The sequence below is a fragment of the Juglans regia genome, chromosome 6 (assembly GCF_001411555.2).
Source record: "Juglans regia cultivar Chandler chromosome 6, Walnut 2.0, whole genome shotgun sequence".
Classification (NCBI taxonomy): Eukaryota; Viridiplantae; Streptophyta; class Magnoliopsida; order Fagales; family Juglandaceae; genus Juglans; species Juglans regia.
In genome coordinates this window covers 6,302,707-6,320,009 of record NC_049906.1, presented here as the reverse complement: position 1 = coordinate 6,320,009, position 17,303 = coordinate 6,302,707, and the positions used below count along the sequence as shown (strand labels likewise).

At 39.6% G+C, this 17,303-nt stretch overlaps 2 protein-coding genes across 2 annotated transcripts; one reads left to right on the top strand and one right to left on the bottom strand.

Moving 5' to 3' along the window:
- Positions 1–3,510: 3,510 nt before the first annotated feature.
- On the top strand, positions 3,511–4,318 carry LOC109001133 (peamaclein-like). The gene is made up of 2 exons (XM_018978278.2): positions 3,511–3,716; positions 3,885–4,318. The coding sequence occupies exons 1-2, from the start codon at positions 3,635–3,637 to the stop codon at positions 4,067–4,069; spliced, it is 267 nt and encodes an 88-aa protein (XP_018833823.1). The 5' UTR covers positions 3,511–3,634; the 3' UTR covers positions 4,070–4,318.
- Positions 4,319–13,404: 9,086 nt separating this feature from the next.
- On the bottom strand, positions 13,405–16,511 carry LOC109001187 (metal transporter Nramp2-like). The gene is made up of 4 exons (XM_018978363.2): positions 15,740–16,511; positions 15,344–15,480; positions 14,586–15,238; positions 13,405–14,127 (listed from the first exon to the last, which is right to left on the bottom strand). Exons 1-4 carry the CDS (start codon positions 16,327–16,329, stop codon positions 13,906–13,908), a joined length of 1,602 nt encoding a protein of 533 aa, XP_018833908.1. The 5' UTR covers positions 16,330–16,511; the 3' UTR covers positions 13,405–13,905.
- Between the last annotated feature and the right edge of the window lie 792 nt (positions 16,512–17,303).

Here is a 17,303-nt window from a genome sequence, read left to right as displayed (position 1 = left end):
GCAGGTACGTACGTACCAGTGTCCACCTTACACAGCTAGCTAGCTACGTACATCAAATTGAGGGCCTCACGCGTTGGCGTCAAAAGTGCTAAATGCACGGGAAAAATATACTGAAGAGGGAAAATAACAGCATATATAGGCATGCAGATCACGCAGAGATCAGAGAGAGAGAGAAGGAGAGAATTGTCCTTGGGCCTTATTGTTCATGACAATCACAAAGCATATATAATGGCTTGGAAGATTTCTGAATGTGACGTCGTCCTTAATTATAGGCTGATGCCAAAAGATATGGCCTTGATCTCAAAACTGGGTACGTATCAGATTGCGCGCGACTCCTCCTGTGTCTTATTGTATAACTAGGGAACCATACCCATTGCATGCATGCATGCGCATGATGTAGCCCACATGTACGTACACGTTTAATTTAACCCATACAGGTGGGGATTTTTAAAAGGGATCATGTCAATTGTCATGGGTAGGGCCGAAGTCGGTTTCATTAGGTTAACCCAATTGCTCGTACATGATTTTCGAGCTAGCTAGCTATACCCCTAATTTATGATGAAGAATTCTGTATGTTACACTCTCATTTTATTTATTTTAGATAATTAATGCTTTTAACTATAAACAAATTACATAAAAATAAAATATTTATTAACTGACGTGATTTAATGTATCATATGAAATCATATCAGTTTATATTTTATTTTTATAAAATCTCTTTATACATGCCTATAACACTTTTCTTTATTTCAATATATTGAAGTCGATCGTATTCTACATTAGTTTTAAATCCGCTCCTTTTTCTTTTGAAAGGTATTTAGTAATTAATAGACATTAATATCACGTACTATATATCGTACCCATTACCTCTTAGATGATGTACTTGGGCATGGGCAAGCTAGTAAGATCTGGTGGAATATATGTTGAACGGAAACCAGCTCAGCTCGAGTGAGGCGAAAGCGAAAGCGAGGGAGAGAAAGGGAAAGAAAATTGAAATATGCTGCATGCATATATACATGGGGTCGTTCAGGTATCAAGGATGGAAGCAGCTCGATCATTAATCCAACCAATACTAGTATATATGAGCTAGCTGGCGGGTTCTCTCTTTTCTACCTACCTTTTTCATCTTGCAAAACGATTCAAGAAATGCAAAGGTTTTTTTTTTTTTTTTAAATGATATTATCAGTGATAAAAACTGCTAAGATGTTAAAGATTGACTGGGGATCAAGGCCTTAAATTTTTTTACAGAATATTAAACCATCATTATGGATCTCTGAATGATATTGCGGGATTGGTCTTTTATTTATTTATTTTTTTAAAGAACAACACTTCAATTTTATTAGTAACGCTCTCAATTTTGTCGAGTACGATGTAAAAAAACAAAACAAAACTTATGTGTTAACGTCGTGTTTTGCACATTTTTAGATGTTCTGATGTTAATGGATTGAGGGTCTTGCTTTATCCCTTATAAGTCATAGATGTTCTGATGTTAATGGATTGAGGGTCTTCTACATTTTTCGCTGTGTCCCATGCAAGTTCTCAGGTTCAGAACGCAACCACACAATGTCAGATTTTCCTGTCCTATCGATTGCTCGATTCCTATCGGGTATTGACCAAGGCCCAGTAGGCTTTTATGAAGTGGGGAAAATCTTCTTACACTATGAATCACAAAATTCCCAAAACCAAGACTTTTTTTTTTTAAGTAACAAAACTTTCTTATATGAGTAATGTTATACATGACCACACTCATCCCACTATATATGTAAGATGTAACACATTTATGACTATTGGATAATCTTTCATTGGATAATTCGTTATCATTCAATAGTTATAAATGTATCACATCTTACATAGTATGATGAAAGTGTGATGATAATATGGTCTATAGAAATTTACTGTATATTAAGAAATTATGACTATTTGATTTTCAAGAAATAATTAAATTAATTTTAGAATAGCATAATTTCTAACGTTTTATAAGAAAAAACAGGGAAGCAAAAAACACAGAAAATATATAACATAGAGTACTACTCATGAAGTAGTTGCCAATATATATTTTTGAAGGATTGAACTTTACTTTTAAGAACAGACAGCAGAAGGTGGGTGAAATGCAATTCATCGACCAATTTCCATGGTCAAGGTTCTGTTTCTTACGTACCTTTACCATGGACAGGTCATGTGAGGTGGGCTGCACAACTTTTATTCGATACAGGGATGGGGGCCGACCATGGCCTCCTTTTCCGCACCGCGCGCGCTCATTCATTTCTGCCTAGATGAGCTTGATTTGGATACCGTTGAAGCAAGGCATGCAATGAAGACTAACATGCATGCAAGCATGATACATGAAACATTAATAATGGTGGTTCAAGCTGGAATTATTCCTTAGCACTCATGAGCTCATATATATATACATATATAATATATATATGTAGTTGAAGAATTAATTAATATATTTAAGGAGTACAAGTGCTACACAGACATAAAGGTATTACATAATAAAAATAAATTCATAAAATGACATAATTTTATGTGATCCATTATATCTATTTTACGATAAAAGTAACTTTACAACCTAACTAACGTACCATATAATAAAATCATATCATTTTGTGAGTTTATTTTTATATAATATTTTTGTAAATAAAGTATTTATATATATATATGTATGTATATATTAGATCAACAAGCTGTACAACTGAGAAGGAAATTAGAAATTTAAGATAAAAAATAATATTGCTTGTATAAAATACACGTTAAATCAAGCTAGCTTATTCGTGAAACTTCCAACTTTATTTACCTAACCGACTAAAGGGAAAGCAAAATAGGGTTGTACATGTAAATTAAAACAAAATCTTGAATCTTCACGTAACGGCGGCCTTCAGCTAGCATTGGATCAATAAAACAAACTTACGTGAGCTAGCTAGCTTCGATTCGTAACGTCTTGGCAATAAGCCTCCTTCCAACAGCACAGCACAGAGTAATTAACAAGGCCAAATAAATGAATGCCACGTGAGCAAATAGGTCAGAACATTTAGGGCCGGCCCGTTTGGATATAGAGAAATACTTTCAATACATCTTATTTTATCTCAATTTTTTAAAATTTTTATACAAAATATAATAAATAATTAAATTTTTTAAAATTTTAAAATAATAATAATATTAAAAAATAATATTCTAATAATATTTTATTCAATTTATTTAAAATATTTCATCTCATTTTATCTCACTGTCTAAACTAATCCAACTAACTTAGAACCCTTGATCTCCGTACCATGGCCATATGTCACAACATGATTTTGTCACAATAACATTTTGAGAAGTAATACTATCATAAATAGATTTTATAAAATTAAATTTATTTTATACGATATATTAAATTTATTTTATAATAAAAATAATTTTAGATGCAGTACGTAAGTTTAGTTTTATAAAAAAAAAAAATTATATTTAAAATATTTCTCTAACACTTCACCGACTCCTCATACTTTCACAATAAATAACCCCACGCTCCCACTCCACCACCTCGCATTTAACAACTCTCTGGCTAATCAAAGTACATTCCAGTTCCTTCCTCGCATCTTTTTCTCCATTCTCTTCTGTTTCTGTTCATTCTCTTGAAGCACAGGGAAAAATCATGAAGCCTGTCTTTGCAAGTTTCCTGCTTGTGTGTCTTATCCTCGGCTCCTCTTTCTTTGAGGCCACAGAAGCTGGTTCAAGTAAGAAGCAATTGATCAACTTCTCCACGCTTTCTTTTTCTTGTCATTTTTGAAGGAAAATCTGAAATTTCCTAGAAACTTTTGCTGGGTTTAGTTTGATAATGTGCTGATTAATTATTTTATTTTGTTTGTTCGTTGATGGTTTGTTTAAATGCGAAAAAAATCAAGGCTTCTGTGACTCGAAGTGCGCTGCGAGGTGCGCAAAGGCAGGAGTGCAAGACCGGTGCTTGAAGTACTGCGGTATTTGCTGTGAAAAGTGCCAGTGCGTGCCATCTGGGACCTATGGAAACAAGCACGAGTGCCCTTGCTACAGGGACCTCAAGAACTCCAAGGGCAAGTCCAAGTGCCCCTGAAAATCTCCCTCTGCTAAGTTGGGATCATGATTTTGAGACATTATTAGGTCATAAAAGTTTGAATATCATCAGAGAGAATAAAAGGCCGGCCGGGGGTCCTTTATTTGCGTGTTTGTTGGGGGTACTGCAGTGCAGATATCGTTGTCATATTCTAATTTGGTTATGCTTCTTGGAATCTGTCCATTTTGTACTACATATCACATTAGCCATACAATAAATAAAATGATTTGATTTTCCTCTTACTGAAAACATTCATGAGTACTCTTTCTCTGTGATCTGCAGCAGCTTCTGCACATGAGTAGTTACTTAATTCTTTATTTCTTTATGGTTCTATCAATCCCTCAATGACCAGTCACCCATATATGCAGACCTCATTTCATGGAAAAAGTATATATGCAAGACTTCAAATGTAATTAAAAATTAGTCAACACTTTCAAAACATTTCTATTTACCTGAATTTTCTTCATGAAATTCACAAGAAAGAAAATTATGGATTTTGGTTGGTGTTGGTGGTAATACATGATACATGCAACTACTGTACGTCGATCCATCTAAGAAGATTTATATCGGTCATAAGGTTGGTAGAGTTTGGCTTACATCCTGTTAATACTAGGATAAACCTTAATGACAGTCTAGGGTCCTGTTCGAGAGTTGAGATGATAGAGTGAGTTTTGTGAGGTCTATCTAAGATAAATTTAGATATATTTAAATGTTAAAATGAGTTTAGATGTATTTATGTGAAGTTAAAAAAAGTTATGAGTCTTACGTGTAAATAGATATTGAGTTAAAAAAGGTTATGAGTTCTACATGTAAAAAAGTTTTGAGTTGAGACGAATTTAGTGATTTGAGAGTTGGGTATTTAAATATTAGACTCACCTAAAATTAAATTGAACTAGTCTAAATTTCAAACCAAACTTAAGAGACAACAGACTATAATTAATCTAAGAATAGATCGAGGACTGTCATTTAAGGTTCACGTGTAAGTTAGGTCTGGTTAGGTTTAGGATAAATATGCATGGACAGCTTGATTAACGCGTCATTTGGAGTACATTGCAACCCTTTTTTCCCTTATACGCACAGACATTTTCATTTTCAATGTTGTCCCTTATTGCCTTCCATCTGAGAAAGAATTGGGATCATATTCATATGGGGGGCATATTCACGTGCGCTGTACTATGTAACAGGCAATTTTGGGTCCCTGTTCTTTTACTTTTACTATGCCCACCTGACACATGCAACATGACTCTCCTAAATTTCCTTCCAAAAAGCCCTTCATGACTTGAGTTGACCGATTGTTAGCTTGCAGCCACCACCAGCACAAAAATTTCATGAAGCCTTCTTCTTTGGTTCTTGTTTTTCGGATTCTCAACTTTCTGCTGAAGATAGACGTTGGAATCTAATTAATTAACTTCGTATATTGTAATGATAATATGACGGCCAAGGACTCAATTGTTTTCTGTGTTTAAACTAACCGGAAACTCACGTCTAAATTGTATGACTTCTTGGAGTTTCAACCTTCCTGCATGTTTAATTAAGCTCACCAATCTGTAGACTGCATGTAGTAGTGCAGTGAAACAACGTCAGATTGATGAACAACAAAATAAAACTCAGATCACTACAAATTGCATTAACAACAGGTACAAACACTGCAAATCTTCTATGTTTCTTGGGCGCGCGCGCCTTATGGAAGCTGAGAATTTACCTGAGTTTTTTCAGATGTACTTGAGATGAAATGTACTTAGACTATAGACAGTCATAGACCGTCTGGTGGATTGTCACTGCCAAATTTTTGGATGCAGAATATATTACTGTACACAATATCTGCCAGTACAGATTTGTGTTTTCTTATAAGGTACGTAGTTTTCTTTTGGGGAGCAAGTAGGAAAACAAATACATCGATCCCACATGGAATTAAATTAACATGACAAAGAATAACAACAAAAAGTATCACGGGGGGGGGGGATGTTCACATCCGCCATTGATATGATTGACATTCAACATGGATGGATAGAAAGGAGTACCAAGTCCATATATAGACGGTGTGGAAGGCAGGCATTAGCGTTTGTTTAATTTTTTGTTTTTCTAGCTTCGTGCAGTATGTAGATTGAATGAAGTATTAGTGGGGTACTATTGAGAATTAATGCAGCCATGCATATTTAACAGAGTTTTCATTTCAAATGGTTGATGATCATGTCGACTTAAATTATTGATCAGATGGAGGGGTACTTGGCCGCGGACACCATCATAAGTGGCTTTAATTCACGAAATTAAAGAGATGAATTGGCATGCAGCTAGCTAATGCATGCTTATCAGAACCAACTTTCTTCTTGATTATGATCTTGAACAGAACCAGGATCAGCATGATAGCTTATTATAGGGCTGTTCATCCGGGTTCCGACCCGGGAATTCGGGTATACCCGGACCGGAATCCGGATTTCAAATCCGGGCCAGAATCCGGACCGGATTAATCCGGATCGGACTTGGGCCGGAATCCGGATGAATCCGGATTTTAAATCCGGAACCCGGATTTAACCCGGGTCTTTTTTTTTTTTCTTTTTTTTTAAACAGACAACTTTTAAGACCATTCACACTCTAAAACGAACAAAGCAAAGCTATACCTTGCAAGAATGTAGGAACGGGAGAGAGAGAGACCACAACACCAGTCATTTGAGGCTGGGAATAAACCATCAACAGAATGAACGAGACGCCTAACATACCAAGCGGTAAATATAGGATTCCAAAGGTCACCCAGTTACCCATTGTACGTGGAAAAAAGAATAGCAATAAATGGATCTGGCGTGGGACTTAGAACCTGCTAGATTAATTAGGGTGTAGATGGGCAGCACCTCTTAGACCAATCAAGTCAACCCAACCAAGCATGAAATCGAAGCTAGGCCAGCTGACCATATGGACTTGACCTGGGCAAAACATAGTGAAGAACCCAAAGGGAAAAGTAGCAATCGCCGATCCAAAACATAGTGAAGAACCCAAAGCCTTTGGGCCAAAGGGAAAAGTAGCAATCGCCGATCGGTGAAGAACCAAGCAACGAGAGAAAACCCATGCACCTGGACTCGATTTGGGATGAAGATACAAAAAAACCAGTGGACAAAAGATTGTTGTGCGCAGTGCTACTGTGCCTGAGTGAGACGAGAGAGAGAGAGAGAGAGTGAGAGAGAGAGAGAGAGGCACAGAGGAGATGAGAGAGAGAGAGGTTGAGACTTGAGAGCTGCGGCGCATGAGAGAAACTTGAAGTGACGAAGTCAGAGGAAAAACCTAGAAAGGGTTTTTGTTTCACGCTGTCACTGCCCACTGGGCCATCTGGGCGTTGTGGACTCGTTTGATAGTCCGAAATTTTTTTTTTAAAAAACCCGGGTTCCAGGTTTCAAATCTGGGTACCGGGTTTTAAACCCAGTACCGGCCCGGGTGAACCCGGGTTTAGTCATGCGGGTACCGGCCCGGATTAAATCCGGGCCGGAACCCGTACCCAGAACCCGGTTATCAGACCGGGCTGGGAAAAAACCCGGCCCGTATGAACAGTGCTAGCTTATTACAAAAATTAAAAATACAAACATAAAAATAAAGAAATAAATCATTTTTCTCTTTTTATACGTTTAGAAGTCTTTTTTATTTGAATATATTTTTTATTTTTAATAAACCGCATAACATGAGATCGACTACATGCCACATCAAAAAAAAATCATCTGATAAATTTTAGATGGCGCAGCATAAGCTCTTGTTTATTAACGGCCTCACCATGGTCAGAAATACTTCCCTCCCCCTAAGCTTTTAGAGAGAGAACGTCTCCCTTCTCTCTAGAAAACTGATTCTTTCCGAGTTTTTCCCCTATCTCTCACCCTCCTCTCTGTTTCTTTTCTGAAATCGCCTTGTATATATGCTTTTATGGTGGTATTTTTTTCCCTCTACCCTCCACCGGTTCAGTTTTGGTTATATCTACCGCTCTCTGACGACCACATGTCGACACGCGTCCCACCACGCAACCCTACAACCACCGATCTACTGAATGATGTGGAACCGCGGCGAAAATGCCGGCAGGTGACCCGCATGCACGGTTTGCTTCCGCTCGTGGCCTTCACGCGCTACCACACCCCGACGAGCCCGCCAGTTACACTCGTCATACCAGCAAATTCCCCACCTCGAGATCTTTTAGATCTGCCCCATCTCACCTCTCAATCGACGTGTAAGGCCACGCGTCACTACAGTTGCGCAGAAAGACAGATGATCTGTCGTTGATCAGTCCATCTAATATCATGTTTTCTACTATGTTAATGATTTTCCTAATCGATGATCTTGAAAAAGGGAATACATATTCCTCCAAGAAATATCTTAAGACAACAAACTGTAGTGCATCCAGCGGTGTAGCCACAGTTCGCATGGCTATGAAAATTGTAAAAACCATCTTTTAAAACGGCACTCTCTTTGTAAGGTGAGAGTGGGGACCAAGAAATTGGTCTCAAAACCCTTTTTTTTTTTTCTTTTTTTTCTCCACCTTTACATTGTGGTTATTGTACTGAGGCATTTGTTGAGAACCTCACCCCCTCTTCATGTATCATCTTTTACTTATCTGAATGAAAATTTATTTGCTTAGAAAATAAATAAATAAATCACTACCTCACCAAAAACTTCTTCATATTCTTGTAATTAAGAAGGTGATCTGTTGGGACCCCACCCCATTTGTGTATATTATCTATTATCAATGCAATCTTCATTACAAAAAGAAAAAGTAACGTCCAAGTTGTCAACACATGATTGCCGTGCAATAGTTATGTCATCCTCTTTGCCAATAGAAGGGGTTCCGGTTGCCTGGCAAAGGAGAAATTCTTGATGATAATATCCAACTTGTGCTACTTACACTGGTGGGTTCCTTCGAATTAAGCACTGAGTTATTATGGTCCTCTGGTCTTGACTACTTTCTACCCTGATTTCTTTCCCTTTTGATCTTTGTGTTTGAATCTTCGTTTGCTAAATTTGAGGAAGGATGGTGAGAACTTGTGTTGGTTGACTGTCAGTTGTTTGTGTATTTGCCTAAGAGACGGGTGGGCTTATGTATTCTGCCCGTAGCCAAGGTCCAAAAGGGAGGCGTGTGGGGAGTGATAAGTATAGAAAATTTGTGAATGCCCTAGTCTACCACATGCGTAACAAAAATCTGAAAGCCTCTCATATTTGAATGAAACCCATGATTTTTGGTTGAGAGCTCTCGGTAATGAAAATCCTTGCTTCAGTGGGTTGGTGATGTCTATTTCGACTTTCATTTTGATGAATTTTCTATAAGCTATACTGAATTGTGGGTCTTCATCTACCTTCAACCCTCTTTCCTGTGCTCTGCAAAGCAAGATCACTGTTCACATATAGTCCATCAGCCGATTTCATCCCAATAACACCAACTACCATAACTCAGCTCAGTCTAGACTTAAATTTTTTTACTGTGTGCACTAAATCAGTCAAGCAGAATTTACCCATCTCACCTACTGAAGCTCGATATGGATTATTTGATATGACGGAAACTAGTAATTAGGATTAATATCTCACAACACAACAAGAAGATCCCCTCCCTAAAATCACAATGGCGACGGTGGTCCAGATTTCCCCGAGTGGAGGTGCCCCCCCGTGCAAGCGGGCAAGCCGCGGCCGGGCAACATCTATTCTTATCCTGGTGAAAGCCTCCCAGAACAGGATGTCCGCAAAGCTCCCGTTGGCAGGGTGGTACTCCATCGAGTACACCTCGTGGTACCAGGCCCGCCTAACGTGTGCCTTTCTGCTTGAGGAGGAAGTGCCCCTGCCTACGAATCCTCCCATTATGGTCTGGATTTCACCGAGTGGAGGTCCCCCCGCTGTAGCGAGCAGGGGTGATCTTGCTCCGACCCTTGTGTTGTTGATCGTCTTCGAGGGCTTTCTTCCCTTCTGCGCTGGTCAACTCAGTCCGCACTCATTTCCCTCGACCTTCCCCTTCTTTCCTGCTCCAGTCTCTAGGCGGAGGGATAATGTTGCTTCGTCCGCTCCACATGCTCCCTTTTTCCTTGTTGGGAGAAGCAGTCATCGGTGTTGTGCGAGGTGGACCTGTGGTATGTGCAATAATGGCGGGCAATACCTATGTCATCGTCTTCGCTAGAGGCGAAGGTGTCGGCCTCGTGGATGGTAAATGTGGGTCGGTTGCACTGAGGTCTCGATCCCCTTGTCAGAGCTTCCTCCTTCCTTTTGTCTTGGGAACTCTTTTTCGACTTCTCGTGGGCCTTAGCCCTAACCGGGGCCTTCGCCTTCCTCTCCACTCACTCTAGCTCCTTCTTTCTTGGCTCCATCAGGGCCCGAAGGGTGTCTTCAATGTTGATGAAGTTGTCAGCCTGATCCATGAACTCACACAGCGTCATGGGAGTCCTCTTTGCCAACTCGACCATGAACTGGAATCGTGACCAAACCCCTCCAGAAGCGTCACCAGGGTTATTTTCTCGTCCTGGTCGTTAGTGGTCATGTGCTCATTGTTGAACCAGGACAGGTAGAACTTCAGGCTCTCTTCCTCTCCCTGCTTGATGGGGAGGAGGTATGCTGCTGGGCACCGCCTTCTTCGACTCGACATGAATTGAGTCAGAAAAAGTCAAGCCAACTCGCCAAAATTGTCTACGGATTTGGGCGCCAGAGACCCAAACCATACCAATGTTGGCTCCTTCAAGGTCAGCGGGAACGCCTTGCATGCCACCTCGCCCGGGAAGACATGCAAAGTCATGTGAGTCTTGAAGGTTTCCAGGTGCTCAAGAGGGTCTCTCCCTCCATCGTACATCTTCATGGTTAGGACCCTGAACTTTGGTGGTAAAGGCACGGTTATACCTCCTCCATGTAGGGTAGGCCAGTGCTCTTGAGCAGTTGGTCCACCGACGACGATGTGCCCACCTTCCTTGCAATCTCTTCGTGCTTTCCTTTGAGATTGCGAAACTCATCTTGCATGTTCTTCCTCTCCTCCTCCCTACTTACTCCAGCTCCCGTGTTTCGGGACCCCATATGCTAGCTATCGCTAGGCTCCGCCTCCTCGTCCTGCCCTCGTTAAGGCTTTCTGAGCTCCTCATTCTCTTTGCGAAGAGTTTTTATCTCATCAGTCAACTTCGTCACTCATTCCTCCATAATTTTCAACCTTGCCTCTATGTCTTCCTCTGTGTCTCTTCTGAGTTGTCCGAAACAGGTTGTCGCAGGCATACGAAATACACGCAAGATCTATAACATCCCACAAAATGCGCCATTGTTAACGTTGTGTTTCATACACCTTTGGGTCGGTTCCAACAACTCAGGTCTTCAGAACTTAGGCCTACAAAAATATAGAAGAATGTAGCTGGGAGAGGGTAGCGGGCCGAGAAGTCTCCAATGCTAAAGTCAGTAAAGTCTCTTGGAAATTTGTAAATAAATAAGAGAGTCTCTCGTACCTGGGACTTACTATATATGCCAGGAGTCTGGGGGGACAGATCATGTCTACCCCCATGGAGTCCGTGTCCTTTTACTATTCCTTATGTCAGAGTCCTTTAATGTGGCGTGGCTCTACGATGGCGTCATTAATGTAGCATGTAACTCGGGTAATGGTGCCATTAATGTGGCGTTGTTTCTAGATTTGCCTCACCTCGTTGGCGTCCTTTGTGGTCTGTTGGGTTTCCCGTGTCAAAGGATTGAGGGTTGGACACTGTTCGAGGGGTCTTCAGGTCAGCAAGTCTCATCCCTTTGCAGTACGCGCCCTCATGGAAGTTGCATCGAGGGGAGTCTACTCATGGGCCGGGCCGAAGAGTCTACTTGTTCTTGGCTGGGCCTTCACTTCTTGTTGTTCCCTTAGCTGCCTTTCTCAAGCCCGCTAAGATATAAGGGGGGGAAATCCCTTACAATTAGGATTAGTGGAAGAGAGATAGCAGGAGAATCATTGTCGGATTCATATGGGAACGATCGGAATCGTCGAGGATGGACGAGGAGAGTGTCATTGAAGAGGAGAAGATGACGAATGTGAATGCAAGGAGGTTTGGAGCCATGGAAGTTGCAGCACGGCTCGAGAAAGAAGATGATGGTTAAGAAGAGATGAAGAAGGAGAAGAGAAAGAAGAAGAAGGTGGAGCTATTGTAAGACCAAAAGGAAAGCCTTCAACAGCGCGGCAGACAAAGATTGAAAGGCACTGCCTTTCTTAATGACTTGCAGGTAACCATTAAATCCGAAACAACATAGACAAATACAATTTTGTATTGCCACGTCAACCACTTTTAACGTTATTGAACTGCGAGAACTTGCAATAATGAATCATCTCTCTTTCCATTTCTGCCATAAATCTCATGACATCCGACATTGAAGTTTGTTGACTAGGAACGACGTTATCAATTTGATGGAAACTAAGAGTATAAACCATATAAAATTAAAATTAAAAAAAAAATGCCGCAAATATTGCATCAAGAGATATTGTCGTGTTGATGGAAACTAAGAGCACATCAACCATAGCAAAAAAGAAATCTTGTTACTTTATGTTAGAGAACATTTAATATTATCTATTTCAACTCATCAGATAGGATATTTCAAAAAAAAAAACTCATCAGATAGGATCTTTTTAGGCCTCGCACACATCACATGGATTTTAGGTACCTAACAAAATAACAATCAAAGTGTTGTAAACAAGTTCATCCTCCAACAGAGAAGATCCATAGCAACTAAGAAAGACCTTGGAATATGCCAAGTAAATTCAAAAGAATTGAGCATTAAGTTTACTGTATTGTAACAGTAGGATGACCTTGGGATATACAGTCTTAAGAAGATAAATTGTATCATCCTTATCAGTTCCCCATATGGAGGGTAGTTAGCTTCTTCTCAAGCTGCAAATTAACCACTGAATCCAACTTCTTACTTCGTGTTCTGGCACTTCCTTTCCTTTACTAAAAACAGATGATCTGCTTAAAACAACCATAAAATACAAACACTAACAACCACAAACACTAAGGAAACGTTTGGATTCGCAACTCATTTCAGCTCATCTCAATTCATCTCAATTCATTCCACTACTATTCATAGCTAAGAAACCAATCCATCAGACACCTCAAATATAGGGGAGAAAACAAGAAATGGAGATTTTTTTTTGTTAAAATAGGTTGAAAATTAATTATAGGAATGTCATTATTTTTGTAAGATATTCTCTATTTAAAACAGAGTTGTAAAATAATATATATTTTTATTATTTTCCCAGACTAGCAGGCCTAGTCCCAAACACAGCAGTAACTGAAGGTGAACTAAATCAGGGTGCAAGCATTTGGTGCTTTATGATGCCTTAAAATCACGTGATTCATCACTCTATGCTTGCGCAGATGCCAGAACAATGAGCAACAAATGGAGGGTGAAATTGAAGAGAGAGAGAGGGGCACGGCAATTTCTCAGCAGAATTCCCTTCATCCTATTGTATTGATTTCAGTAAGGGAACCAGCTGTTGCCACTATTGACTATGGTACATAGTTAGCTGTTACAACAATGAATAAGTGAGCAGTTTATTCTATTTTACTGGGGAAATCAATATCACACTGAAACTTATACAATACGGGTGATGATTCATCCTGCAGGTTGTAACAATGCCACTGTCCACACTCTGAAATGGAGAGGAGTATCTAGGAGTCATCAATGGATTTGATGTTAACTCGAAGAAGCTCCATTAATTGTTTGTATCTGTATACTACCATTAGAAATGCACCAAGGTTAGAGATGGCTATGTAGAAGAAATGCTTCACTCCTGAAGGGCATCTAAATGGCCCTCTTGTGCGAAAAAATAGCTATATTGAATGGCAGCATGATTCAGGAATTCTATAGTTTCTTGAGGCACTTTGACATCAGTTTGCAGTGAAAGCCAACCTCTTTGACAGTATGGAAATCAAATCACAAGGTAAGCCACCACCTCGTAAAACTAGATAGATAATAAATGCTATATATGCAGCTGTGCCAGCGCAGACCACAAAACCAAACAGCAGTCCATTAACTTCAGATACGAAAAAATCTAGCAACAGATACCCATTGATCACAATTACCAGTGCAGCCACAGTCCATGCCACCTTCTGCAATATTAATCCTCAAATTAGAAAATGAAGTTACATAATTGGCAAGGAGAATTTAAAAGACAAACTCAATGTCACAGCTTACATTTCGTGTTACAACTTTTTTTTTTTAGGAATCATAAAGAGGATCAAGTACAAGGCTAGAACTTTTTTAGCAAAAAGTTGAAACTAATAACAGTTGATTGGCTGAAAAGTATGAAATTTCTTAGGCTTATCCTGTTTCTCCCATAGCCTTGACCTAGGAGTCATGTACTACTCATATAGCCATGAGGCTACAAGCTTATAAGCTGGAACAGAAGGCTTTCAATGCAAAGTGAAAAATAGTATGCCTCAAATGACATGGTAGTGAGTCATCCACATAAATCAGCATTCCTATGTTCCCCACTAGAGTTGTCTATGGCTTTAGAATGTCTCTACAATTAAGAAAAAAGGACAGAGTAGTGAAGTTCATAACTTACCTCAAGAACAGGCCCAATTTTGAAGACACCCATGACCTGCTCCTTGGCCACCAATGTAAGAAGGGGGATAAGCGCAAAAGGAATCTGTATTGACTGAAGCACATTAAGCCATTCATTCAAGATATCCAATGAAGACTCAGACGTATTAAATATGAGAGCTACAACTATGGTTGGGACAATTGCAAAACTCCGTGTGATCAATGCCCTCAGCCATTTCTTAAGGCGGAGGTTAAGAAAACCTCCCATGATAAACTGTCCAGCATAAGTTCCAGTTATCGTGCTACTCTGTCCAGCTGCCAATAACCCAATACCCCAGATATAAAGAATTGGGAAGTGTCCTCCTCCATACTTATCCTGAAGATACTGCCCTGCATTTACTAGTCCAATACTATTTGCTTGTTTGGTACCATAAAACCCCTTCGCAAAAATAGTCGTCACAAACAAATTGATCATAAAGGAAATTGATAGTGCAACTGATGATTCAATTGAGTAGTAGTTGAGCGCTTCTTGAACCTGTCCTTTCTTGTTGGAGTCAATCTTCCTTGACTGTACCAAAGCAGAGTGCAAGAATACATTGTGAGGCATTATGACACAACCCACGACTCCCACAGCCTGCCGAATTGTCTTTGAGCTTAGTCTTGGAATCAAAATACCTACACGTTAGGATCCAATTCAGCTAAACCTATTGCTCCAGTCAACGATGATACCCGATAAAATAAACAAGCCATTTAATATCCAACAGAATAAAATTGGGTTACCCATTAAAAGTTCTTTTCCACTGGGTTTTGTGTCGCCAAACATCCAGGCAAAAGATACAGCCATGGTCCCAATAAGAACTGCAAAAACAGCTTCTAGCTTCCTCACTCCATAGTTCTCAAGAAATAAAAATATGAAACTGTCCAGAACAGAAAAGTGAAGAAAAAAACGGAAATCCCAGTTAACATAATGAACCATCATTTCGCCTAAGCCAAAAGGAAAATGAATAGGTAATACATGGCAAAACGAAATCAAACTGCACACTGTTTATGTCACGGACATTCAAATATGTTATGATAATCAGGGTAATTTAGGTTCATAACAAAATATCAAGAAGAAAATTCCCAAATATTGTGTGGCAAAGGTAAGCCGCACAGTCAAGGAACAATATTTCTTACCAATCCGATGCCGTAATTATAACTCCAGCCCAAAGGGGCAAGACTCCGTTGCTAAGAATCTGGATAGCGATGGCACTGCCAATGACCTCTTGAATATCCGCCCCAATCAGGGCCAGCTCGGCCATGAACCAAAGCACCAACCTAGCCCAATCAGGGTACTCGTCCCGACAGAGTTCGGCGAGGTGCCGACCAGTAGCGACCCCGACCCTAGCAGACAGGAGCTGGATGAGCAGACCCATAACCGTGGCCCACAAGAGCAGCCACAGCAGTGAGTATCCGGCAATTGCCCCGGCCTGCAGATCCCCCTCCAGATTCCCCGGATCCAGAAACGCAATGCTCATCAGGAACCCCGGCCCCGTGAAAAGCCACAGCTTCTTCCACGAGAACGGCGGGACCCTGATCGTCGAAGGATCCTCGACCTCGGCCCCGTCCAGGTTGACCACCAGGATCTTCTCCCTCGCCTCGTATGCGACCTCATCGTCCCCGTCCTCCGGCGGTGACGGAGGCTTGGATTGCAACAACCGGCTGGCTTCTTCGTCGTCCTTGGAGTTGGACTCGTCTTCTTCTCGCATTGTATGGGCAGTACTCATCGCAGAGTGGATGGGGCTCGTGGCGTGCGCCAGCGTCCGTGTGGAAGGAACGATTTTATGCTGCAGCAGCTTGTTCGGTTGCAGAGAAAAGTACTACGCTGATACCGAGTTGTTGACATCTTTAAGCGTTTATGGCCATTGGCAAGATTGAGACGTCGTTCTTCGATCCGGTTTGTAGCTTTTTCCATCATTTTCGCTATAAATATAAAAAATAAGGAAAATGCCTCCTTATTAATTCCATCCTTCTTCGTATCTATTCTGCTCACGTGTAGTTCACAAACACAATATATTGCCAATTTTAATTTTAGGTAGATTGAGAGTTGAATTGAAATAGTTTAGGAATAATAGTAAAATTTATTAGTTAAAATTTATAAATAATAATGAGTTGAGTTGAAATTATCTCTAAATTTAAACGAGACCTTAATAATAGTATTCGTATAAAACTAAAATAATTAGATTAAGCAAATCTTAATAAAATAAAATAAAAAATTTACTTATAAGTCGGCTGAATAATATATTTAATAAAGTATTATATGACATAATCCTAATGTGTTGGTCCAAGTAGCGAAGGTTTTGGTTTTAAGGTATTACTCCCTTCAAGATTTAAGGTTTAACATCTTATGAGTATAAACAATTTTTTGAGATCATATTTTTTAGTGAAAAGTCAGTGATTTAACCAGTTTCACGTATGAAAATTTTCAAAAATATAGTGCACAAAACTGAAATTTACTCTGTAGGGATGGATCCAAAAGGTCCTAACTTGAAGAAGTTCTCGACATAAAAAAATAAATAAATAAAATATTATATGACATAATTTGATTTGAAATAAAAATTTTAAAATTTAAAATTTATAAATCAAATTTTAACATTTAAATAATATATATGATGAGTTTTATATATCACTTCGAGAATACGATAACTCTTAAAGAAATAATCGTTATCTCAGTATCCCTTTTGGGTTTTGATCAAAAGAA

What these genes read in the sequence shown, in the direction of transcription:
- LOC109001133 (XM_018978278.2), top strand. Translation starts at nt 3,635, where the DNA reads ATGAAGCCTGTCTTTGCAAGTTTCCTGCTTGTGTGTCTTATCCTCGGC. An exon ending in GGCCACAGAAGCTGGTTCAA is followed by an intron (nt 3,717 to 3,884) that starts GTAAGAAGCAAT and finishes AAAAAAATCAAG; the next exon opens with GCTTCTGTGACTCGAAGTGC.
- LOC109001187 (XM_018978363.2), bottom strand. Translation starts at nt 16,329, where the DNA reads ATGAGTACTGCCCATACAATGCGAGAAGAAGACGAGTCCAACTCCAAG. An exon ending in TGGAAAAGAACTTTTAATGG is followed by an intron (nt 15,239 to 15,343) that starts GTAACCCAATTT and finishes CCTAACGTGTAG; the next exon opens with GTATTTTGATTCCAAGACTA. An exon ending in AAATTGGGCCTGTTCTTGAG is followed by an intron (nt 14,128 to 14,585) that starts GTAAGTTATGAA and finishes TTAATATTGCAG; the next exon opens with AAGGTGGCATGGACTGTGGC.